Source organism: Trachypithecus francoisi, unplaced genomic scaffold (assembly GCF_009764315.1).
Source record: "Trachypithecus francoisi isolate TF-2019V2 unplaced genomic scaffold, Tfra_2.0 Lachesis_group15, whole genome shotgun sequence".
In the NCBI taxonomy this organism is placed as follows: Eukaryota; Metazoa; Chordata; class Mammalia; order Primates; family Cercopithecidae; genus Trachypithecus; species Trachypithecus francoisi.
The window spans coordinates 11,773,211-11,799,635 of record NW_022681460.1 but is presented as its reverse complement, the minus strand read 5'-3'; the positions used below and the strand labels follow the sequence as shown (position 1 = coordinate 11,799,635).

Sequence of the window (26,425 nt, the reverse complement as noted above, 5' to 3'; positions counted from 1 at the left end):
CAGAACCCGTGCTTTACGGTTAAAGGAACATTTGTATATATACCGTGGACGCCGCCCTTTAGAAAAAGTTAGCTTGCTCTACATACAATTTTTAGATCAATAAGTATTATAAATTTCACAAAAATAGGAACGAATTGTGCTTTGGGCTTTGTTAGGTCCACAACTATGCCAAATGTCATGCTTGGGTCAGGTTCGAGCCCATGCTGAGGTCTGAGGGGAGTGGGTGGATGGCAGATAGCTGAAAGAACACTTGGGGGATGTAGACAGGTGAAATGTAGTTTTATTCAGCAGCTCTCTCATCAGAAGCTCTCTCACACTGTCTGCTGTGTCTCGGCTGCTTGCTCGGGCTGCTCCCACACACAGCTGCGCAGCCGGCTCTCCCTTGCCTTCGGGGTCAACAGCTGAACTCTCTCTGGGCACAAGTCGGTTCCCGGCTCCCCACTGCCTGCCTTCAAGGCAACTGCCTCTCCCTTACAGAGGTCAGTAGCGTTACTCTCTCTTTGGGCACCAGCACATCCGCGAGCCATGTTGAGTCCTGGCTCTCCCTCTGTCCATCTGCAAGACAGGCCACCTTGGCACTCTCTCTTTCTCTGGGTGCAAGTGCATGTGCCCTGTGCATGGCATCAGCAGGGCAGCTTTTCAAGCAACAGTGGCTCTCAGCCAAGTATGCGCTTACAAATAGGTTATATAACAAATGGAGTGTGCACCTGTGCCCTAAACTCACTGAGTCACTCTGGCCCAGATGTCTGCCTCGACCTATTCCTTGACCAAAGCACATTCATGTACCTTACAGGCTTTACTATTAATTTTGCAGGATTAAAAATAATTTCTTATTGTTCTACCATATGTAATCCGTGTTTGTTGTCTATATCTGATTCTTGAAATATGCTTAATATTGAGATATTTACTCAAGTGATTAATTTTTATTAACTGCAGTAAGAAATCTGACAGAGGTTGTCCCTCAGCTCCTGGATCAGCTTCGTACGGTTGAGCAGAAGCGGCCTGCAAGCAACGTTTCTGCCAGCATCCAGAGGATCCGAGAGCTCATTGCTAAGACCAGAAGTGTTGCCAGCAAGGTAACTGATGAAAAGACTCATCAGTCACTCAGTGATAATAATAACACGAAGCTGAGCTCCAACTGCTTGGGCAGCTTCCACAGCCTGGACCTTTCCACTGTATTCTCCAACTCAGTAGTTCTCAGCCCCATTTGCTAATTAGAAACACATGAGGAGCATTGAAAATGAAACCAACTCCTGGTGCCAACCTGAAAGCAATAGATCAGACTCTGTAAAGGAAGGGCTCAGTACCTGTATGTTCTTTAAAGCTCCCAGGTTATTCTAAGGTGTAGTCAGGTTTAAAAACCACAGAGTTAAACTAGTCAATAAAGCTAATATAGCCAAAGAAATCAAGTAAATCCTCAATAAAAACCTCAATTCATTCTTATATTTTGTTATTTTAACAGCTACTTTAGTGCAATCACCACAATGGAATAATCTATCCCATCTGTCCTACCCCTTCAAGAAATTCTCTGATACAACACAAATTATGCAGAAGCTTTTACTGACCACCCGCAGGGTTGACTGAGAAATCACGTACTGGCTAAGAGGAATAAACTCAACAAAGACACTGTTTTGAGACACATAGAAGCAACCGAGCACAAGATAACTACAGCCGGCATTTGTAGGAACATCTCCTGACACAGCAATTACTTTTCAATGTGGCAAAGTGGAGCTTGTTCTTGGACCTCTTGAATTTTTTTAATTGATTCATAGACCAGACTCCCTTTTTATGAACAAAGTATATGGTTTTATTTTCTCAATTAAGAATCAGCCTGAGCAGACTACTGGTCCTAATTACTGACAGAAAGAAGCGTTAGAAATCAACTATTTTGTACTGTAGAAGATTATTCTTGGTAAATAGACCTGACTTTTAAGTGGTGATAAATGGTCCCCTGTCACAAATTACCTTATTTAGATGCCCCAGTGAACATTTTCCAAAAAAAGGCTTATCTAAAGGTACATCAAGAAATGGCATTCTAAAAGCTAGGTTTTGATGAGTGCTTTCTTGTAATATTATTGCTATAAAGAGTATGACTTTGGGACCTTAATCACCTAAGACCATTTGCTGAAGACAGACTGAGCCCTACCTTTGGGAGCCGGGAGCTCACTCAGTGCCCCCGAGTGAGATGCTTTTCATGCAGACATGCACTATTCTCAGACTCTCACTTATTAATGGAAGACTTTAATCCCCCATACGTCTTGTTTATTAAGATGTATTGGTCTTGGCCAGGCTCGGTGGCTCATGCCTGTAATCTCAGCACTTTGGGAGGCCAAGGTGTGCAGATCTCTTGAGTCCAGGAGTTTGAGACCAGCCTGGCCAACATGGCAAAACCCTGTCTCTACCAAAAATACACAAATTGGCTGGGCATGGTGGTACACACCTGTAGTCCCAGTTACTCGGGAGGCTGAGGCACAAGGATTGTTTGAACCTGGGAGGCAGAGGTTGCAGTGAGTTGACATTGTGCTACTGCATTCTGGCCTGGGTGACAGTGAGACTGTGTCTCAAAAAAAAAAGATGTATTAGTTTTTACTCAACTGGTAACATAGGACAGCTGCACTCCAGTCATTTGGGAATATAGAGCCTGAGCTCACTGACCACCCACATTAGCCAAATCAACATTAGTAAATTAATGTAAAGATGTCTAATCATTCGGAAAGATTCAGATAAATGGCACAAGTATACACAATCCATCCACTTGTAAGTACTCTACAAGTTACCCCTGAATCAGACCAGTTCATATCCTATTGGGCCTCTGAGAAATGCACTTACTGCATTGTGCTTTGTTGTGATGCCTTTCTGTGAGCCATTATAAGAGGCACCTTATGAACTCATTATTACAGTTATTATAATGGTAGGGCCAGGCACTGGAAAGCACTTTAGAGTTATCATCGTATTCATGCTCACGACAAATTTATTATCCTCGTTTCACAGATGAGGAAACTGAAGGTTAAGTGACTTGCTCAAGGTTACACAGCTAGGAAGAGGCAGAGCCCATCTGGTCTGAGACTATAAAGCTAGTCCAGACCCCTCCCAACTGTGCAGACAAGGGCAAGGATGTCGCTCACAGTCTCACCCCATGCCCCTTTTATGAGGACCCTAGGGAGAAAGTCCCAGCTGTATTAGTAACTGAAATTAGTTCTACTTCTCCCAATTAGTTTTATATAAATTGTGTGAGCCTTGTGAATTGTATACTGACCAAACAACTTGAGCAAGTTGTTTAGTTCACCCAAACCGAGTATGCCTTTTGTTGTGGAATTCATATTTATCCTCATTCTTGGATCTACTTTGTCACCACGTTTTTTGCTTTCTTTCACCCCACTTGAAACAACTATATCACAATCTGCTCTGAGTCTTCTCTTCAACTAGGGGAGGATGTGAGTGAATAACTAAAGGCATGGAGGTTAAGAGAGCTTAGAGGCCCCTGTCACAAATGAGGGAAGACCACTGAGAACCACGGGAAAGCATTCTGCCCATTTCTGCAAAGCACTGTTAATGAAACCATTGTGTAACTCCAGATCCAAGTCTCCATGATGTTTGATGGCCAGTCAGCTGTGGAAGTGCACTCGAGAACCAGTATGGATGACTTAAAGGCTTTTACGTCTCTGAGCCTGTACATGAAACCCCCTGTGAAGCAGCCAGAACTGACCGAGACTGCAGATCAGTTTATCCTGTACCTTGGAAGCAAAAATGTAAGCACATGAGTTTGAAAGGAGGGGATAATATTTACATGGAAAGCTGCTTTTTCTCTTGCCTAAAATAAAACTACTAGGCAAATGAACCAAAACAATGCCCATTCTGATAACTCAGAAGATCTCATTTTAATGACAAGATTAAAAGAATGACTCAAGAACAAGTAATTTTTCTCTGTGTGGGAAATTGTGGGGATTGTTTCCTATTACCATCGCACCGCTAACTTTGATGAGTGAGTGGAATACCTCAAAGACTTTCAGAAAGACAGAAGCCTATTCTGTTTGCTGCTGAATCCTGTTTGGGGCTGCATAATGAACAGTACTGTCAGGCTATATTATATCCCTGGGTAGCCTCAAAAAATTAGCCCATTCCTGGTAGCCAACAAATTTCCATGAGCCTGAGCAAGGATGGGGCCAGCAGACTCTGATGTGGCTACAGGGAGGCTGGAGAGGAAGAGCCACTGCCTGGTCTCATGGGTAATAATTCAGGCCAGAAGTCACTTGTACATACCCAAGTATTTGGATTTCTGATTGTCCTTTAAAAAAGATGATGTTCATTCATATGAATTTTATTTAAATGACTTCTTGATATTTCAGGCCAAAAAAGAGTATATGGGTCTTGCAATAAAAAATGATAACCTGGTATACATCTATAATTTGGGAACCAAAGACGTGGAGATTCCCCTGGACTCCAAGCCCGTCAGTTCCTGGCCTGCTTACTTCAGCATTGTCAAGATTGAAAGGTACAGTGAATCCACGACACAGGGCATATATGCACAATTCACAAGAAACCTGTTGAACACACGCACATGCACACACACACACACACACACACAGTCTTCCTGTGGAAGTTATAAATAGCATTTTCCTGCCTTTATTCTTGCTCCCTTTTCTTCCATTATTCTTGTATTCTTTCCCAAACACCTTAGTAGAAAAGAAAAAGTCATTTCTAAATCACGATCTGATTATTAGATTTTACCTGGCCAATCCATGAATTAATTTCAAAATGAAATGTCTTTCTTCTCTTTCCCATTGATTGTGATGTTTTATATTAGTGTCACAAAATTAAATTACCCATTTTGTGATGAGGAAACATTAACATTTTGACATTTAAAAAGTATTTTCTATAAATTATATAATAACACATGAAAATTATTTATCTCAATAGGGTGGGAAAACATGGAAAGGTGTTTTTAACAGTCCCGAGTCTAAGTAGCACAGCAGAGGAAAAGTTCATTAAAAAGGGGGAATTTTCAGGAGATGACTCCCTGCTGGACCTGGACCCCGAGGACACGGTGTTTTATGTTGGTGGAGTGCCTTCCAACTTCAAGGTCAGCCATACAGCTATATTTTGACCTATTACAAATCTACAGTAATTGTTTTTATAAATCCATAAACCTATAATGACTTGGGGGTTGCTGATATCACTTTAAGAGCTTACTTCTGCGGGGAGTAGAATTCTGAACCAGAATCTATAAACCTGATGTGTAAATCTGGTCTATGCTACTCATATTTTCATAGTGTCAATGCTTTCAAGTTATAGCTGACTCCTGAAGATCCGTTCATTCATTCTGATACATGCATATGTAATTAATATTACCCCCACCTGCCACAGGAATGTCCATAGCTTGTGGTGTCAGCACAGTTTAGATCTAATCTTCAGCTTTGCAGTGGTGGTTTCAAAAATTCAGTTATCTCACCTAATACAGGTATGAAATAAAGTATCTGGGATGAGAGAGGGGGTGGAACCTAGGAAAGAGTATGAAATCTGATGAAGAGGGGATAAAGGATAGGTCAAAGAAGATGAGAAGTTGATCTGGGCTTCCAATTTCAGGACTATTATTACTAGTTATGGGCACATGATTGGATTTTCTCTGAGGACTATTTTCCCTCTCATTATATGAGAACAAGAATACCTACCTCACAAAGCTGGCATAAGGACTGATTTTTGTCATGAATTCACTGTCCAGCCTATGACCAGCACATAATCTATGCTCAGTAAATCCCACTTTCTCTGCTAAGATTTGCACAACTGACAAGTTACTGCATATCTAAATGATTTGGCATAAACACACTCGGGTCTAGAAAGACATTTCTATGAAGGGGTAGGTCTCCTTGACCTACTGTTAGTTGCATTGTCTGCTCTGTAATGTCTGAGTAAAACATGACCATGAGACAGTTGGTTTTGCTTTTTCTATTGAACAGCTCCCTAACAGCTTAAACCTGCCTGGCTTCGTTGGCTGCCTGGAACTGGCCACTTTGAATAATGATGTGATCAGCTTGTACAACTTTAAGCACATCTATAATATGGACCCCTCCACATCAGTGCCCTGTGCCCGGTAAGAGACAGTTGAGAGTACTAAAGACTTGTATATTGATGCAAGAGCAGCAGATAGAACAAGTATGAGTCAATATTCAGGTTCTCAAACTTGTCTTCGGGGAAGCCAGGTTTGAAACTGCATAAGTCATACCTGCAAAAAAACTCTTCACCTATTCTCTATCATAGATGAGCATGCCCAAGTATCAAGTGTCAAACAACTTGTTTGCAGCCTTGATTTAGGATTCCAGGCACTAGGGTGTCCCTGGAGACTTCAGTTGTCTTAGCACACAGGATGGAGAAGAAAACAATCCATTTAACATACCTACAAATACCTCTTTATCTGTTCCGTGCAGACAACAGGACTTCATTTAAATGTTGTAAGGTCCACAGAAGATGTTAGAAGAATGAGTTAAAAGGGCTTCCCTTGAAAAGCATAACAGAAACTGTAGTGTTCAAATGGCCCTTGTGTTCCCATTTCAGAGATAAGCTGGCCTTCACTCAGAGCCGGGCTGCTAGTTACTTCTTCGATGGCTCTGGCTACGCCGTGGTGAGACACATCACAAAGAGAGGGAAATTTGGTCAGGTGACTCGCTTTGACATAGAAGTTCGAACACCAGCTGACAACGGCCTTATTCTCCTGATGGTCAATGGAGTGAGTAAAAATACAAGTCCTACTACTTTTCCTTTATTTCCTTTACTTTCTGCTACTCATGTTTCCAGGAACCTTCCCAGGTCCAGTGTGTCATGCCATCAAACTGAAATTCTAGTTTAGAAAGTCAAATTGGATTTTCTTCTTCAGGAAAGTAATGACAGCAATAAATAAAAGCAACCCTGAGATGCATTTCCCTACAGTACATTTTTGGATATAAATAAACTAAGAGAACTTTGAGGAAATTAGCACCAAGATCTAGGAGAGCAGCGTGTCTGCAGAAATTCTGCACTGGGCTCCTAACTTTTCCAAATCATATGCCCTAATCAATTTAAAAGCAAAGCTTGCATGCTTTGTATATATGTGTGTATATAAGTATTTATGTATGTACACACATACATATATCTTTATTTATAAATGATATATGTGTACTATAAACAGATATAAATATCGTATGAAACATTCAAAGCTTGTGATAAAGGACAAATTATATAAAGATAAAATAAAAGATTATATATATTTAAAATGAAGAGTAAATTGACTTTTATTTATTAATGATACAGAAATGTTTTTCTCTCACTAGAAATTATTTTTAATAGCACTTTATTGTACCGCTCAAACAAACCAGTTTTCGTGAGAAAATGTAATTAAATATGCTAAATATTTTCGAAAATTCTTAAACTCTTTGTGATACAGTGATTCAAAAGTCTGGTCCTACGTCCAGTTTATTTCAACACTAATTTTATTGGTTGTTGTACCTAGACAAGATACCTCACAAAAATAAAAAATGAAAGAAGCATATCATTAGCTGTGCCTACTAACTCAAATAGTTTTCAATCACATTCACCAGGTGGCAAAGGCTGTCTTTGAGATTTGACTGGTATGTCTCCTTTTTTCTAATATTAATTCTTATAAGCTAACCAGATATCATTTTGTAAACTTTAATAAAAGGGTTCTAAGCTATTGAAAATCTTTATTTGAAAGATTTTTCTAAAGTTTAGAGATTTCTTCCCTCAAATGTTTTAATAGTACTGATAGGAGAGTTTTTGTGGGATTGCATTTGCATTGTTCCCATCAACAAAATCACTTAACAATAGAAAAATTCCCAAACATCTTTTTAAAAAACCGTCTCTCCACAGTATAACTGTCCTTAAACAAAAGAGAAAAAGTTACTTTCTCATCCATTATTATGATAATACCCTTACACTGATGTTACAGTATGTTTCGTTTTTGAATTAACTAGTAGGTTTCATACTACTGTCAGACATTTCTCATCACAAATAAAGTTCAACAAATTTAGAATAATTCATGTTACAAAGAAAAATGTGTAACCCCCTATAAACTTGACAGCATTTTCAGAAATCTGTAGGAAGTAGCCAGCAAATATCTGTGTGTCTCAAAATGTTTTCACATCACTCTCCATCTCAGTACAAGTCTAAATATCCTATTATTTCAGTTATATCACCCTTAAACCCATGTAACTAGCCACACATAAACTGCAATAAATTGCAATAGGTGAGAAGCAAAGAAATGGATGAGGAGCTACCTTCAACCGTTCAAGTGTGGAACCCCTCTTGGGAAGCCGCACACATTATGTGAATTTTGTGAAAGTCTGACGAAAGGATAAAATGAAGGCCAACAGTCAATAATTCATGTATTAAATATTAAAAATTAGTTTCTTTCTCTATTTTAGATTTTTTAGTGAGTATAAATGGACGTTGAAATGTTTTCTTCTCTATTTTAGATGTTTTTAAATTAGTACTAAGTTGAAATATTTTCTTCCTAAACTCCAATAAGTTGTTTTCCACGGTCCCAGGAATGCACAAACTCCACTCAGGAGATCGCTTCCTATAGAATAGGGACCTTGCCACAATGCTTTATTTTTCAAATCCATTGACTTCTTGTATCTATGAACTATCTTCTGAAACAAGCAAACCTCATCAGCAAGTCACCTGAGTGTCACAAAATGTCTTTGATTCTCAAACATCATGTGTTCCAAGTGCATAATAATTCTATATTTATTTACGTAAATCCAGTGTTTAAAAACAATACAGCAATGGACTTCTTTTTTAAAATCCATATTTGCTGATAATATGGAAGAATTATTTTCAGTATACCTTGAAATTATTTTTTAATATTACTAATTTTCACCTAAAATCAATGCAGTCACATCTGTTGGCCTGCTATAACTTTTTAAAGTTTCCTAAAGACAAGGCAGTTGAATAAACATGGTAATACTATACTCTGTTTTCAAGATTTTGTTAAAGGGCAATAATGTAGACTTAAAACTTCATCCATTAATTCAGAAAGTAGAATGAAAACAAAAGAAGAATCTTTACACTGTGTATAAAATTAACTTTTATACATTAAGAGAAATAGCTGCTGATATGGAAGTAGTTGTCACTTTCTTTTTGAGACAGAGTCTCGTTTTGTAGCCCAGTCTGGAGTGCAGTGGCATGATCCCGGCTCACTGTAACTTCCACCTCCTGGGTTCAAGCGATTCTCCTGCCTCAGCCTCCCGGGTAGCTGGGATTACAGGTGCCTGCCACCATGCCTGGCTAGTTTTTGTATTTTTAGTAGAGATGAGGTTTTGCCATGTTGGCCAGGCTGGTCTCAAACTCCTGGCCTCAAGTGATCCACCTGTCTCGGTCTCCCAAAGAACTGGGATTATAGGTGTGAGCCACCACTTCCAGCCGTTGTCACTTTTATTTCATAAGAATTTCGTAAGACTTTCTTAGTCTTCAAATAGCTCCAATAACAAAGAATATAGTCATATTTCTCAAATTCAGCTAAAACTGACTCTACTCACATCATAACAGATGTTCCTATCTTACAACTTCTTTCTCTCCCCAGAGTATGTTTTTCAGACTGGAAATGCGCAATGGTTACCTACACGTGTTCTATGATTTTGGATTCAGCAGTGGCCCTGTGCATCTTGAAGATACGTTAAAGAAAGCTCAAATTAATGATGCAAAATACCATGAGGTACAAATCATTGTAGTTTGGTTGGTTTTGTTTTTGTTTTTTATACTGAGATCTGTTGATCTAATCAGGCGGTCAAATGAGACAGGCCGGATAGTAAATAAACTGAGAGCTTTCATATCTAAGGAGCAACTGAAGGACCCTCATCGTCTCAATCCCAGGAAGACATTTGCTTTAAAACAATGGATGTATTTGTACTATTGATGTTCCGATTAAAAAGTCACTGAGAGATTCCTTTTGATTGCTTCATTAACCAGAAGGCTTCTATTAATCTTAAATATCTCAATTGGTATTCCTCCAGAGTGCTTCTGTGCACGTGTGGAATGCGCCAGTGTAGATACGCAGCCATTTTTTTTGCTTGTCCTTTGAGCCCCACTAAATGTAATAAGAATATAAGTAAATACAGAATTTCCTTTTAAATCACTTAACCAGCATGTAGAAAATAATAGCACAGTTTTCCTTATAAAGAGAACTCACAAAGAATCCCCTTTAGTTTTGAAACAGATGTGCAGAATACTGAAAATATACTTCATCCGTTTTCATTAACTATTTTAAATATACAATTTGATAAAGTGTATACAAGGCATAATATCTTTTAAGTGGAACCAAAATGCAAGGGGTAGGAGACTGTATCTCCCTTTTCAGTTCAAAGTCCATAGCCTCATAAGAATGGTTTACAATAAAAGAATATTTTAACTATTTCTCTGACTAGCATTCTTGCAGATTCATTAGAACTGCTCACTGTGTCACCAAAAAATTACACCTGGTAACATGCAATCTAGATTCCAGAAGGCACCTGCTTGGGAATACAATAGGGGTCACCAGGGGTTAGGGATGGGGGAAATAAGACATTGCTGTTCAATGGGTATAAAGTTTCAGTTGTGCTAGGTGAGTAAGTTCTTGAAATCTGCTGTACAGCACGGAGCCTACAGTTATAACTAATTTAACATTTATTGAGGATAGATCTCATGTTAAGTGTGCTTAACACACATGCTCACACACACGCACACACCACAAAGGGACACAAAGAAATGCTGGGAAATGTGTGATATGTCTCTTACCTTGATTGTGGGAATCATATGAGTGTTTGTATATGTCCAAGCTCATCAAATTGCATACATAAAATATGTATAGTTCTTTGCACATCAACTAGACTTGAATAAAGTTGTTTTTAAAAAAGAAGAGAACAGTGGCACCTGTTTATAGCTCTTTCCTGAATCCTCTCAGAAAGAGCAGGAGGAAACAATAGGTCTAATTGCAACATTTTTCTTGGGCTGGCTCCCTCTTCACACAGACCTCCTTTCCCAGGAAATGTGAACTGCTACTTGTAGAAGCAAGAGTTTTCAAGTCTGTGAGAAAAGAAAATCTATCTATTCCCCATTTTGTGAACAAACAAGCACAAAGGCATGGAAGAATAGCTAGTATAGCCAGGAGAATTAAAATATATAGAAGTCATCAAAGAACTGAATATTAGTTAATCAAGGCTTACTATATATTATCTCTCCCAGATCTCAATCATTTACCACAATGATAAGAAAATGATCTTGGTAGTTGACAGAAGGCATGTCAAGAGCATGGATAATGAAAAGATGAAAATACCTTTTACAGATATATACATTGGAGGAGCTCCCCCAGAAATCTTACAATCCAGGTAAGGCTTTTTGTTAAGTAGCTGTTTGTTCCTAGCAATGTACTGGGCTGGCAACATCCAGGAGAGGTCTAGTAACAGTGTCTGCACCCTTACTTGCTACTTTTACACACAGGGACAGGTACAGGCACACACATTCGTGTACCTGCAGGCCCTCTGCAGTCAATCCTCAGGACCTCCTGAAATTAGCATCACATAGATGTAATCACAGATTTCTTCAATTATTGTATTACTCTTATAACATGATCTAATGCAATATTTCTCATCAGCAATAGGAAGGGTGGAACATGTGTATTGTGTGAAGATAAAACAGCATTTGTCCATTTACTTTTTTTTTATATGCTTTAAGTTCTAGGGTACATGTGCGTAATGTGCAGGTTTGCTACATATGTATACATGTGCCATGTTGGTGTGCTGCACCCATTAACTCGTCATTTACATTAGGTATATCTCCTAATGCTATCCCTCCCCCCTCCTCCTACCCCACAACAGGCCCCGGTGTGTGATGTTCCCGTTCCTGTATCCAAGTGATCTCATTGTTCAATTCTCACCTATGAGTGAGAACATGCAGTGTTTGGTTGTTTGTTCTTGTGATAGTTTACTGAGAATGATGGTTTCCAGCTGCATCCATATCCCTACAAAGGACACGAACTCATCCTTTTTTATGGCTGCATAGTATTCCATGGTGTATATGTGCCATATTTTCTTTTTCTTTTTTTTTTTTTTAAGGGGACTTCATTGGGAAGGAGGATTGTTGAAGATTTTAAATGAGTGTCTCATTTAAAAACATGTTAGCTCCAAGTAACAGAAATTGTAATTCAAAATGGCTTAACCAATAAGAAATGTTATTGGCTTACATAAACCAGTGTCCAGAAGTGAGATGGTCCAGGCTCTGTTCTCCTGCATTTCTCTTGGTTCTGGCCTCTCTCATTTGATGATTTAATTTTCAGGTTAGGTCGGGCATGGTGGTTCACGCCTGTAATCTCAGCACTTTAGGAGGCTGAGGCAGGCAGATCACTTGAGGTCAGGAGTTCGTCAACAGCCTGGCCAACATGGCAAAACCCCATCTCCACAAAAAATACAAAAACTAGCCGGGCGTGGTGGCATGCACCTGTAATCCCAGCTACTCAGGAGGCTGAGGCAGGAGAGAATCACTTGGACCCAGGAGGCAGAGGTTATAGTGAGCTGAGACTGTGCCACTGCACTCCACCCTGGGCAACAGAGGGAGACCCTGTCTCAGGAAAAAAAAAAAAAAAAAAAAAAAATCAGGCCATATGCAAAATGGATGCAGCATTCCACATATAACAAAATCCGGAGGTAGAGAGAGTCCCTTTTTTTTTTTTTATTATTATTATACTTTAAGTTCTAGGGTACATGTGCATAACATGCAGGTTTGTTACATATGTATACTTGTGCCATGTTGGTGTGCTGCACCCATCAACTCGTCAGCACCCCATCAATTCGTCATTTATATCAGGTATATCTCCCAGTGCAATCCCTCCCCCCTCCTCCCTCCCCATGATAGGTCCCGATGTGTGATGTTCCCCTTCCCAAGTCCAAGTGATGTCATTGTTCAGTTCCCACCTATGAGTGAGAACATGCGGTGTTTGGTTTTCTGTTCTTGTGATAGTTTGCTAAGAATGATGGTTTCCAGCTGCATCCATGTCCCTACAAAGGACGCAAACTCATCCTTTTTTATGGCTGCATAATATTCCATGGTGTATATGTGCCACATTTTCTTAATCTAGTCTGTCACAGATGGACATTTGGGTTGATTCCAAGTCTTTGCTATTGTGAATAGTGCCACAATAAACATACGTGTGCATGTGTCTTTATAGCAGCATGATTTATAATCCTTTGGGTATATACCCAGTAATGGGATGGCTGGGTCAAATAGTATTTCTAGTTCTAGATCCTTGAGGAATCACCACACTGTCTTCCACAATGGTTGAACTAGTTTACAGTCCCACCAACAGTGTAAAAGTGTTCCTATTTCTCCACATCCTCTCCAACACCTGTTGTTTCCTGACTTTTTAATGATCATCATTCTAACTGGTGTGAGATGGTATCTCATTGTGGTTTTGATTTGCATTTCTCTGATGGCCAGTGATGATGAGCATTTTTTCATGTGTCTGTTGGCTGCATAAATGTCTTCTTTTGAGAAGTGTCTGTTCATATCCTTTGCCCACTTTTTGATGGAATTGTTTTTTTCTTGTAAATTTGTTTGAGTTCTTTGTAGGTTCTGGATATTAGCCCTTTGTCAGATGAGTAGATTGCAAAAATTTTCTCCCATTCTGTAGGTTGCCTATTCACTCTGATGGTAGTTTCTTTTGCTGTGCAGAAGCTCTTTAGTTTAATTAGATCCCATTTGTCAATTTTGGCTTTCATTGCCATTGCTTTTGGTGTTTTAGACATGAAGTCCTTGCCCATGCCTATGTCCTGAATGATATTGCCTAAGTTTTCTTCTAGAGTTTTTATGGTTTTAGGTCTAACATTTAAGTCTCTAATCCATCTTGAATTAATTTTTGTATAAGGAGTAAGGAAGGGATCCAGTTTCAGCTTTCTACATATGGCTAGCCAGTTTTCCCAGCACCATTTATTATATAGGGAATCCTTTCCTCATTTCTTGTTTTTGCCAGGTTTGTCAAAGATCAGATGGCTGTAGATGTGTGGTATTATTTCTGAGGACTCTGTTCTGTTCCATTGGTCTGTATCTCTGTTTTGGTGCCAGTACCATGCTGTTTTGGTTACTGTAGCCTTGTAGTATAGTTTGAAGTCAGGTAGCCTGATGCCTCCAGCTTTGTTCTTTTCACTTAGGATTGTCTTGGCAAGGCAGCCTCTTTTTTGGTTCCATATGAACTTTAAAGTAATTTTTTCCAATTCTGTGAAGAAAGTAATTGGTAGCTTAATGGGGATGGCATTGAATCTATAAATTACCTTGGGCAGCATGGCCGTTTTCACGATATTGATTCTTCCTATCCATGAGCATGGAATATCCTTCCATTTCTTTGTGTCCTCTTTTATTTCATTGAGCAGTGGTTTGTAGTTCTCCTTGATGAGGTCCTTCACATCCCTTGTAAGTTGGATTCCTAGGTATTTTATTCTCTTTGAAGCAGCTGTGAACAGGAGTTCATTCATGATTTGGTTCTCTGTTTGTCTGTTATTGGTGTATAAGGATGCTTGTGATTTTTGCACATTAATTTTGTATTCTGAGACTTTGCTGAAGTTGCTTATCAGCTTGAGGAGATTTTGGGCTGAGATGATGGGGTTTTCTAAATAGACAATCATGTCATCTGCAAACAGGGACAATTTGACTTCTTCTTTTCCTAACTGGATACCCTTTATTTCTTTCTCTTGCCTGATTGCCCTGGCCAGAACTTCCAACAGTATGTTGAATAGGAGTGGTGAGAGAGGGCATCCCTGTCTTGTGCCAGTTTTTAAGGGGAATGCTTCCAGTTTTTGCCCATTCAGTATGATCTTGGCTGTGGGTTTGTCATAAATAGCTCTTAGTTACTTTTGCTTTAGCCTTAAACCCATTTTGAGCTCTCCAATAGCATCTGAGCTACACAAATTTTTAAGGTTATCCAAAGGGTTGTGTATTATGTATAATGAAACATTAAGACTCTCCCCTAAACTTTGTTAATTACAAATGTGTTGGAAAAATGCCAAAATGGATTCATTAACGACGTGGATTAATAAAAGTCTGAAGACCTGTGTTCAAATCCTAACATCACTTGTGACATAAGAGAATAATTTATTCTTAGTTTCATTTTATAGGTTAAACCCTGTGGAATTACTAAGAATTGATTATTTTTATGTATAATATGTCAGTTTCCTGTGATTCAATCTAATAATCATCTGCTAAAGGGAAATAATAGCATCTCCATCTATTTCACTGAATTGTTATAAAGATAAAATGAGATAATATAAATTAAAGCATTTTGAAAACTATAAAGAACAAATTGGCTTGACTCAGAACAAAACTCTTCTATAGGCAAAGATTAGACATTGCTGTGTGCCTATCAAAGAAAGCATGAGAATATGAATGATTATAAAGCCGTTACAAATGACTATAAATAAATGCAAATTCCATAGCCTACATATGCAGGGTAACATCATCATCATGGCTGTATCAGTGAGGCTGACTTTCTTTTCCAGGACCCTTAGAGCACACCTTCCCCTAGATATCAACTTCAGAGGATGCATGAAGGGCTTCCAGTTCCAAAAGAAAGATTTCAATTTACTGGAGCAGACAGAAACCCTGGGAGTTGGTTATGGATGCCCAGAAGACTCTCTTGTAAGAACCACTCAGTCAAAAGCTTTTTAATAGACACAATACTTAATACTCTCAAAAGCTGGAAAAGCTCTTTTCAGCTTCTCTCTGATCCTAGGTACACCTTGGGTTCCTTTCTGCCACCACCAGAAAGAAGAACCATTAAGCTTGAAGGGCTCTTGTGCATGGGATTCCTCTGTGACTTGTTCATTTGCTTCAGTTTTCCATGGGTGGGGCATCTAACAACTAGAGGGATGTATGCTAGCATCATTGTTCACTCTGGTTGGAGTCAGTGGAGAAGATGAAACGCCATCTCTCAGAGGAGCTCCTGGTGTATGCCTGAATTCCAACATAAACCAGAAGTGGGAAAATAAACTATTTACGTAGAAACTAACAGGCAAGGCCCTCCGTATGTGAAACGTTGATAGTTTTAAGCATTTGATAATTCTCAAAAACACTGTCTCCACTTGTTTTGGCACACAGATATCTCGCAGAGCATATTTCAATGGACAGAGCTTCATTGCTTCAATTCAGAAAATATCTTTCTTTGATGGCTTTGAAGGAGGTTTTAATTTCCGAACATTACAACCAAATGGGTTACTATTCTATTATGCTTCAGGGGTAAGTATTTGTTTTTCTCTGAGGAAACTTCTTTGTGATCATTGTTTTGCCTATTACAAATAATTTGTAATGCATGTTAGAAGTGATTTTCTATTCAGATTAATTTTGACTCACATGTAGACACACAGAATGCCTCATTTCAAACACTTTAAAAAATATTATATGTATCGTATATCAGGAGTTCCTCACCTGGAATTCATAGACCCACCCCCAAGAGATCATGGATAGAATTCAGGGGGTCTGTGGACTTAATGGGAAAAGATTACATCTTTATTTTCTCTCACTGAAATTGATCATTTTCTTTGATTATGAATCTAGACAACACACCACAGCAGTATTACCAGTACCTGCGACTTTGTCATTAATAGAAATCACCGATTTTTTTGTTTCACATTACAATTGTCACAGAAATCCCAGAATGTCATTTTTGCTCATTGCTACTTCTAATGTTATTAGGTCTGCTATGGAATCTTATTATTTAATGCCTTAATAAAAAATTATAATATCACAGATGATTTATTTTAAGATTTTGAAAACTGTATTTCAATATAATTGGTTTCCTTTGTATTATTATATGTTTTGTTTTATACATTTAAAAACACTATTTTGTGAAGGGGTCCCTATGTGTTATCACAATGCCAAAGGCGTTTCTAGCACAAAAATTGTTAAGAGTCCCTGTTTGTATGCTATGAACAAACACATCTGTGATTTAATTTATAAAAGAGTAAAAAGAACATACATGCATCTTTCAGATTTGCTATAGAACACTGTAGCTCAGCTTGTAAAGATATGCTATTTCAATAATAAAATAAGGTCTGTGGAGGATTGGTGACCGTAACATCCAACTGGTGGGTCTCTGAAAAGGTCATCATCAATATATACACTGATGTGCCAGGTCATCATAGAACTTCTGAAAGCAGCTTTTACTTTTCATATATATTACCTGCATCTGACACATTTACATCCAATTTAATTGGAATCAGTAGAATCTGTAAGAATTTACCCAAAGCATTTTGTAGAACTTCTGACCCCAAACCTGCCTCAGACTACCCTGGTTAGTTAAATAACACTTTTTGCCCACAAAAAGTAGTCTATTTTGAGGGCAGACTTAAGAAGTTGGTGCCCATATAAGGAAAGAGAAGCAAGATGAACATTTGCCAAATATTTTAAGATAAGCAATAAGCTAATTCAGATAAGAAGAGCTAACTTGCTTTTTAAAATGTTTCTTCTGCTTCTATAGATGAAAAAGTGAAAGATTTTAAAAAGCCAAACTAGCAAATTAACCCTTGCCTAGTCATCTAGCTACATCCCCAAGGAGACCCAAATTATCATCTTTTCGAAGGGATTAAAAGTGAGATTGAAAGTAGGAAATTAACTGAGACTGAGCTGACAACTCTCACCATAACAAAGTCACCAAAAATTTTCAGCTGGAAATATAGGAGATACATTTTTCTACTGAAATGTGTCTAATTTTATAAGCAATACCAGTACAAGCAATAGGGTGTTCTTGATTGTTATTTATAGGAATTATTTTACAAGCAAATTTCCTACACACTATATTGCCTTTAAGCAATACCATTCAGTCAATGTTGAAAACATTTCCGTCTTTTGGATCCCTAGACTCCCTACTTACATGCTTGTGCTTGCATTTCAGTCAGATGTGTTCTCCATCTCACTGGATAACGGTACTGTCGTCATGGATGTAAAGGGAATCAAAGTTCAGTCAGTAGATAAGCAGTACAATGATGGGCTGTCCCACTTCGTCATTACCTCTGTCTCACCCACAAGGTACAGCTCCTCACTTCATATTCTTTCCACCATGTCTATTTGTGGGACATGATTATGTCAAAAACCACTATGAATAATAGGTTCTCCTATACCTTTTCTAATGTTAAAACAAAAATGCTAGAAGGAACAATTTACCTTTCTCAAAAAAATATTGCTATTAGTTTCCAAGACATGTAAAATAAATCACTATGAAATTTCTTAAAATAAATATAAGGGTTCTTTTTCCGGTAAAACAATAGGTTATAATCTTCTTGAGGGAAATGCCTACTAATATTACATACTGAACGGAGTGCAGTATTTTGCACATAGAAGGAGCTCAGCAAATGTTGGTCTTGTTTAGACCTTGAGTCACACAACTGAGAATGCAACATTTATGGCCACATTTTAACAGCTCGAACTTCATCTTTAAAATAGATAATACTGAATTTATTTTTCATAGTAAGAAAGTTTTCTGGAATAAGAAATGAACCTCTGCTACTAGTCTACGTCCACTTTTGTGGACACAGAAAACATGAGTAGGCTTTTTCTGGGTCCCACTTCCAGTAAGAATCAAAATAATCTAACGTGCTTTGCCATGGAAATGGTCTTCCACAAATGTGATTAAGTGATCATCATGAGGTATGCTCTGTTTTATACACACATACACACACACAAATAATGCTGATGACTAGGCATCTGAATTTCTTGCCTTATGGGTTTAAATTCCAATCTTGGTTTGGAGGATCTGTTTTGCATATAGAAATACCCAGCCATTTTATCCTGGACCTCATGAAGAGTTTGGCAACTCACTGTCTTTTCATTAACCAGATGTTCCATTTCAATTTCATGAGAAAACCTGCTAATCCAACCTAGAGTGGGTCAAGGTAAAAATGCTAACTCTGTGGTTTGTAAAGAAGCCTTTTTCTTTTGCAGATATGAACTGATAGTAGATAAAAGCAGAGTTGGGAGTAAGAATCCTACCAAAGGGAAAATAGAACAGACACAAGCAGGTGAAAAGAAGTTTTACTTCGGTGGCTCACCAATCAGTGCTCAGTATGCTAATTTCACTGGCTGCATAAGTAATGCCTACTTTACCAGGTATAATATTTTTATTATTAATGAATCTGCATGATTGATAAATAAAATCAAGACAACAGCAAAAATATTAAAAATGAGAACTATGAAATGTATCTGAGGCATTAGGGGATAGTAATTAAAAGCTTGTATGTGCTTGAGAAACTGTCATACTTGCGTTTCTGTGTAGGTTCTTTGCCCTTTAATTTCCAAATGACCTTGACTAAGTAAGCCTTCATGTCTTCACCTACAAAATGCAGATAATAATAGTGCCTGCTTGGTAGGTTTGTCATGAGGGGTAAATGAGAAGATAATGCACATAAAACAACTTGTACAGTGGCTGGCATACAGCAAGCTAAAAATATTAGATGCAATTATTTTTGTACTTATCATTATTGACAGAGTAACATACCCAGAGGTTTACAAAAGTCTTAATTTAATGCATGACTTTAAAGAAAGCCATTAATCTAGGTCCTTAACAAAGACAATAGGGGTTCCTTAAGTACAAGAATAAGCAAGGGAGGAGTTTAATATAGATTAAGAAACAGAGGCAGTTCCAATCATCCAGAGTGTGTTGAGGAAAATATGTTCATTATTATAAATGTGTGATGCCAGGCACATAGTTATTAACTGGTTGAATGTAATTTAAAGGGTCCTGGTTACGAGTGATGGGTAAGGACCCATCTCACACACACACACACACACACGCGCGCGCGCACACACACACACACTTTAATTGCCAAAGCTCTTTGACTTCCATAATTTGCATCATGTAATTCTAAACAATATTTTTAATATTTATTTTTTCCTCTGTTACAAACACAGGGTGGATAGAGATGTGGAGGTTGAAGATTTCCAACGGTATACTGAAAAGGTCCACACTTCTCTTTATGAGTGTCCCATTGAGTCTTCACCATTGTTTCTCCTCCATAAAAAACGAAAAAATTTATCCAAGCCTAAAGCAAGTCAGAATAAAAAGGTAAAAGATAATGCTGTTCTGACTTCCTAATTGTCATCATTTTCCATGCACACAGTTTTAGACACTGCTGTTTTAGAGAATATGCTTGATCCTTTGCAACTCCATACATAGGAAAGATGGGATTCTTGCAGTATCACATATTCTAGTTTGACAGCTTTGTTGTATTAATTTTTGTTTGTTATAGAAGAATTTTTATTTTTATTGACATGTAATAATTACACAAATGTATGGGGTACAGAGTTTTCTTTTTTTTTTTTTTTTTTTTTTTGAGACAGAGTCTCGCTCTGTCACCCAGGCTGGAGTGCAGTGGCCGGATCTCGGCTCACTGCAAGCTCCGCCTCCTGGGTTCACGCCATTCTCCTGCCTCAGCCTCCCGAGTAGCTGGGACTACAGGCGCCCGCCACCTCGCCCAGCTAGTTTTTTGTATTTTTTAGTAGAGACGGGGTTTCACCCGGTTAGCCAGGATGGTCTCGATCTCCTGACCTCATGATCCTCCCGTCTCGGCCTCCCAAAGTGCTGGGATTACAGACTTGAGCCACCGCGCCCGGCCAGTGTTATCTTTCAATACATGCATATAATGTGCAATAATCAAATCAGAGTGATAGCATGTCTATTATCTCAGATGTTTATTATTTCTTTGTGTTGGGAACATTCAAAATCATCTCTTCTAGCTATTTGGGAATATACAATAAACTATTGTTAACTATAGTCACTCTACCATACTATAGAGACAAAGAACATTTTCCTCCTATCTAGCTGTAATTTGGTATACATTAACCAATCTCAGCCTATCCTCCTCCCGCCACTGCCCTTTCCAGCCTCTGATAACCACAGTTCTAGTCTCCTGTGAACTCAACATTTTTAGCTCCCACTTACGGTAACATGCAGCGTTTGTCTTTCTGTGCCTGCCCTTATTTCACTTAATGTGATGTCCTCCAGGCTCATCCGTGTTTGTTGCATCAGTTCTTGTTCCAATGAACAGTCTGAATCAGCTATTTATTCATGCTTCCAACTTAACAATGGTTTCCCTTACAATGGTTAAAATGTCCCTGTACTTAAGTTTGTATAAATAATACATATTATTTAGTACTATAATTCTCTAGTATCATTTGCTTTTGTGTAACAATTTCAGGCTTTCGGCACAATCATGGAAATTATTCAAGTTTCTGATCTTACCCTGGTTTTTCCCCTCCTTCCTGGGCCTTCACTTCAACCACTCACATGCACAGTTGGTCTGTGACATCAGCTAAAGCTACTCCATTATCAAAATCTTGAGTTCTAAAATTCCATCCTACTATTCTTTCTCATGCATTTACTGCAACTCTGTACATTATTTGCCTTCATTACAAGTGGGACCCTTAATCCCTTCTAATTCTTTCAGTTTAACCCTCCCTGCCTCTTTCATGATCCAATTTTAAGAGTGTGCTCAGGTGTCAGTGTTCCCATCCTGGCCCATGCCACCACCAACTCTCATCTGAATAACTGCAACACCTCCCAGCAGGTCTCCTTGCTTCCACCTTGTTCCCTGATAGCCTATTCTCAACCCTACAGTCAGATCTTTATAAATATAAATCATATCATGTCACTACTGTGTTCAAATGGCCCCCGACTACACGCAGGGTAAAAGCCCAAGGCACCACAATTCATAAGAGGCCTCATGTGATCCATGCCCCTTACCCTGAGTTCATCTCCTCCTACTTGCCCACCTCTCTCAGTCTTCTCCCCATACTGGCCTCCCAACTATTCCTAGAATGGGCCATGTGTACTCCCACCTTAGGTTCTTTATTCAGGCTTCCCTTCTGCTTGGATCATGCCTCTCCCAAGTATCTGCACAAACAACTTCTCTTCCTTTTACAATTGCTCAACTCTCACCTGTTCAATGACCTACATTGACACCCTATTGAATACTGCAGCCTGTCTCCTACCTTCCACCAGGAATGCTGCTCTTTTGCCTCTTTCTATTCTTTTTTCATAGTACTTATATTTTATTAGTATGCTTCCTTTATTATGTTTATTATTTATTGTCTGTCTCTTCTACTGAAATACAAGCTCATTCATTTTCTTCCCTGATGTATAATAAGCACTCAGAACAATGCATATAACAGGTGTTCAATAAATACACAGCTATCTGCATCATAGGGTTGTAACAAAAACTAAATGAGTTAATGCATGAAATGATATGCACTTAGTATAGCACAAGGCATATAGTAAAGATTCAGTGAATATTAGTGGTTATATCTCTATAGTGCCTTAGAGTATTCTGGAGGATTGGTTCCTAAAAGTAAAATTGCTTGGCTCAAGGGAATATGCATTTTCAATATTGAGGCAATACCAATTTACACTCCCACAAACAGCATTTGAAAGAACATATTGTCCCACACTATTGTTAACAATGAATATAATCAAATTTCTATAATTTTGCCAATCTGATGGACAAATTGAGGTTTTAGTTTTCATTTCTCTGAATGCTAGTGAGGTTGAGCATCTTTTCAGGGGAAGAACTGATTGCCTTCCAAGGCTGGCTTCTGGACCATCAGCAAGAGGGAAGTGTCTCCACCAGCTTTTCCATTCTGATGGTTTTTCACTGACCATTGTATCTTGACATTTTCCATATATATGAGCATATGTGGACTACTTTTTCAATTCTCTTGAAACTTCTTCTTTGTTCATACATGACTGCTTTATCAATGTTAACAAAATAATTGTGTGTGTGTATAATTAAAACTTAGTACTGTTTCTTAGGATCCCTTACCGAGTTGGACATGGAAGACAGATACTTTCATTGATTCTCATGAAGGATTTTGCTGGGAGATACTATGAAGGAGTTTTCAGAGTATACTATAAAATTCTAATAGAGTCTTGCTGTTACCTTCATACATTGAGGCTAAAAGGATTTATCCTGAAATTTTTTTTATCTGGCACTTGAACACTGGTCAGAGGGTCATAGGCAGCAGATTAACATTACAGGCTGATGAGGGACATCAACCTTCTCGAGCAAACACAGTTACCCCTTTAAATAAACACAGTTTTCTAAATTAAGTTGTCTATCAAATGTGATTTCCCAACAAACATTCAGTCTCAAGGTTATAATCAACAGCCCTATTAACAGAAGTTTTTCTATATTATAGGAAACTTGCTAACCTTTATGGTAAATAGTGTTAGACACAAACTTGACTTTGTAATAACAAGATACAGAATCACCATAGATTTCAATTATATTTTATGATAACTAGAATGTCAACATTTGCTCATCTTTTCTTCTATTGACCCTTGTTTCAACAGCTTCATAAATAACTACCAAGAAAAATATGTGGTCTCTGACCTAAATTTTCATTAAGGCTGCACCAAAGCAATTGGGATTGTAATAATTTATTTTCACAATCACTTCCTAATATCCCATTTTATTCACTTATTATATTCATTTAACCATTAATAGACTTTTAGTTGCTTCCAGTTTTCTGGAAGCTAAAGATCTTTGTAGATAAATCTTTGAGTGTATTGCTGAACAAATCTTTAAGATAGATTCCTAGAGGGAGAATTACTGAATCAAGGCAAATTGCTTTCCAAAAAGGTAACATTGATTTCTATTTCCCTAAGGTATTTGTGAATACCTGTCTTATCATCTATGATCCAGTCTTAAATTTTTTTAACAATGTTTATGTTTCAAATTTAATTGGGAAAAGTTTCTCATTTGGTGTTTAATAATGAACATTTCAAGTATTGTAACAGACCTCATGCTAGGGTATCTGGCAAACCACTCTCTTCTCTAAGAACTGATTTCCTACCCAGTGGGCAGGCCCTGTGTTTTAGATGCAAGACCTCACTTCCCTGGATATAGATCACTGGACCAGGTTAGATCATGCGCACGAAGCTGGGCTATCAGATTCTCTTCCTTGGAAACAGAACCTAGAGAGATCTGCCTGAGCTGGCCATTGAATAGAAAACATGTAAACCTAAGGGCATTATGTTAATTATACACAGAGGAAAAAAAAGCTGCTTCATAGAGTGAAAGGCAGAAAGCTATCCTGTTGAGAAAGAAAAATGAAAAGAGATGCTCTGAGAAACCAGAAACCTCCAGAAAGGGAGTGCCTTGATTTTTTCTAGCTTTCCAATTGATTCTAGCCCCTGCTGGGACACCACAATACTATCTTATCTTAGATTGTTTAAGATACCCCATTCAGGCGCGGTGGCTCACACCTGTAATTCCAGCACCTTGGGAGGCTGAGGCAGGGGGATCAAGAGGTCAGGAGATTGAGACCAGCCTCGCCAACATGGTGAAACCTCATCTCTACTAAAAATACAAAAATTAGCCAGGCATGATGGTGCATGCCTGTAATCCCAGCTACTCAGGAGGCTGAGGCAGGAGAATCGCTTGAACCTGGGAGGCAGGGTTTGCAGTGAGCCGACATTATGCCACTGCACTCCAGCCTGGGCAACAAGAGCAAAACTCTGTCTAAAAAAAAAAAGATACCCCTATATCCTTATAACACATTGCTGTCTTTTTCTTCAGTAGCTCAACTAACTTGATTGTTATCTGACACAAAAGAATCTTGCTAAATTGAACTGGTACTGTCAGTGGGATTGCAACTAATAGGCCCACAGAGAAAACAAAAAATTACACTGGTAAAGCCAAAGTCTAGTGGAGTTCATTGAGAATCACCATACACATACCCATCTTAGGATGACAAACTGAGTCTCTGTGTAAATTGAGATTGTTCTGTTTCAAATAACCCTGTGCTTCACTGAGCGCCTAGAGCTAAGTGGATCCACTGACTAAGAAAGTGTGCGATCCTTTCTATCCAAATGGAGAGAACAGGAAGCAGCCAGAGTTGGGGAAAGTCCCCTACCCTCACTCTCACTCTGTTCTCTTACCCTCACTACAGGCCCTGTGCAAAGTATTTCCAGCTGGGCCTTTCACTGAGACAAAGGTGATCATATCTCCTATCATAAAGTATATTACTCCACTGGGATTGAAATAGAGCATGGATTTGGGACAGTTTTCCTAAGGCATTAGAGTTAAAGAATCTCCCGGCAGCCCTACTCCAGCCCGTTCTGCCCAGCTTGAAGCTATGGCCATTATTTGTAGGTGAGAGCCTGGACCAAAAGGTATTGGTAGCTGGGTGTATTTCCTCCATCCAAGAGAGAACCCTTATTTCTGTTGCAGTAAAAATCAGGTTATGAGTCCTGACAACTGCATAAAGAAGGGAAGAGGGAATGGTGGAACCAGGTGGGCTTTCCTTTAGGAAATGAGAGTCTATGAGCTCCCATCTCTCTCCAACCTAACCACCACTGTGAGAGTCTCCACTGCCAAAATCCAACTGCACGAGCTGCTGCCCTGAGAGCAAGAGACACTGGCACAGCTGGTCTGTCCTTTAATTAATTAACCTGCCCTCTGCCCAAAATCACATCTAGATTTTCAATGTAATTCTGAGATTTAGCTAAAACACTATTTTTTTTTTGTAGGTCTTGTCTTTTGCCCTTATGAGATTAAGGGTTTTATTGTCCATCTGTTCCAGTCTACTTTATATCTTCCAGAAATTCCACACGGCTTGGTTCTGCCAGTAGAAACCCTCTTAGATTTCCAGGACTGCTGTGGATTTATTTTTATGTATATTGTTCTGACATTTCAATGGGAATAGGGGGGCTGGGAATAAAGGTGTGTGCTCATTCAGTAATCCTGAACCAGAACTTTTCTGATCTAATCCTCTCTCTCATCTTGTCTGTTGCCTGTGTGTGCTCATTCAGTAATCCTGAATTTTTGTATCTAATCCTATCTCTCATCTTGTTTCTTGCCGTGTCTCTGTCCTCCCTGCTGCCACACATTTCCTCTTCTATCAGGCCTTTCTTGTTGCAAGCTGTCTTTCTAGGTGGGTCAGAGCAGGCCACTCCCTCCCTGCTTTCAAAACCTGTGTGGCTCCTCATCACCTAAAAAACAAAACCTCCAGCAATCATTTAAGGTCCTATCTGGCACCAACCCTGTTTTCCAGTTTGCTGTTATAACTGTTTCTCCAAATTAATTTTCAGTTCCTTAAAAAGCAGGAATCATTTCTCACTGACTTTCTATTCCCCACTACATGCCACCCATGGGAGGAATGTATAATCATGGATTTCCTTCCCCTTTACTTCTACCCATTTGATAGTTACTAAACATTTCCTTGAATAAGTGACTAAATACTTGAATTTACTTGCATTTACTTTTATTTTGCTTCAGAAATTAAAACTAATCATTAAATACTAGCCTTTACTTGCACAACTCTAAATTTTAGCATCTGCCATGCAATTTTAGAGCACAAGGTGTTTAAAAATTGTTCTATATCCTGTCACATAAAATTCTGCTACATATCCTATCACCAAAAATCCCCT

General features: G+C 38.6%; 1 protein-coding gene across 3 annotated transcripts in view; it reads left to right on the top strand.

Annotated features, from left to right (window-relative positions):
* Positions 1-26,425, top strand: part of LAMA4 (laminin subunit alpha 4) — a 150,206-nt gene that overhangs the window by 109,840 nt on the left and 13,941 nt on the right. For all 3 annotated transcript variants that reach the window (XM_033234339.1, XM_033234340.1, XM_033234338.1), the window contains exons 19-31: positions 937-1,076; positions 3,576-3,749; positions 4,347-4,492; positions 4,918-5,080; positions 5,955-6,088; positions 6,550-6,721; positions 9,572-9,703; positions 11,209-11,351; positions 15,507-15,645; positions 16,105-16,242; positions 17,897-18,030; positions 18,943-19,107; positions 19,909-20,062. In XM_033234339.1, the coding sequence (XP_033090230.1) occupies positions 937-1,076; positions 3,576-3,749; positions 4,347-4,492; positions 4,918-5,080; positions 5,955-6,088; positions 6,550-6,721; positions 9,572-9,703; positions 11,209-11,351; positions 15,507-15,645; positions 16,105-16,242; positions 17,897-18,030; positions 18,943-19,107; positions 19,909-20,062 (1,934 nt within the window). The remainder of the gene's footprint in view (positions 1-936; positions 1,077-3,575; positions 3,750-4,346; positions 4,493-4,917; positions 5,081-5,954; positions 6,089-6,549; positions 6,722-9,571; positions 9,704-11,208; positions 11,352-15,506; positions 15,646-16,104; positions 16,243-17,896; positions 18,031-18,942; positions 19,108-19,908; positions 20,063-26,425) is intronic.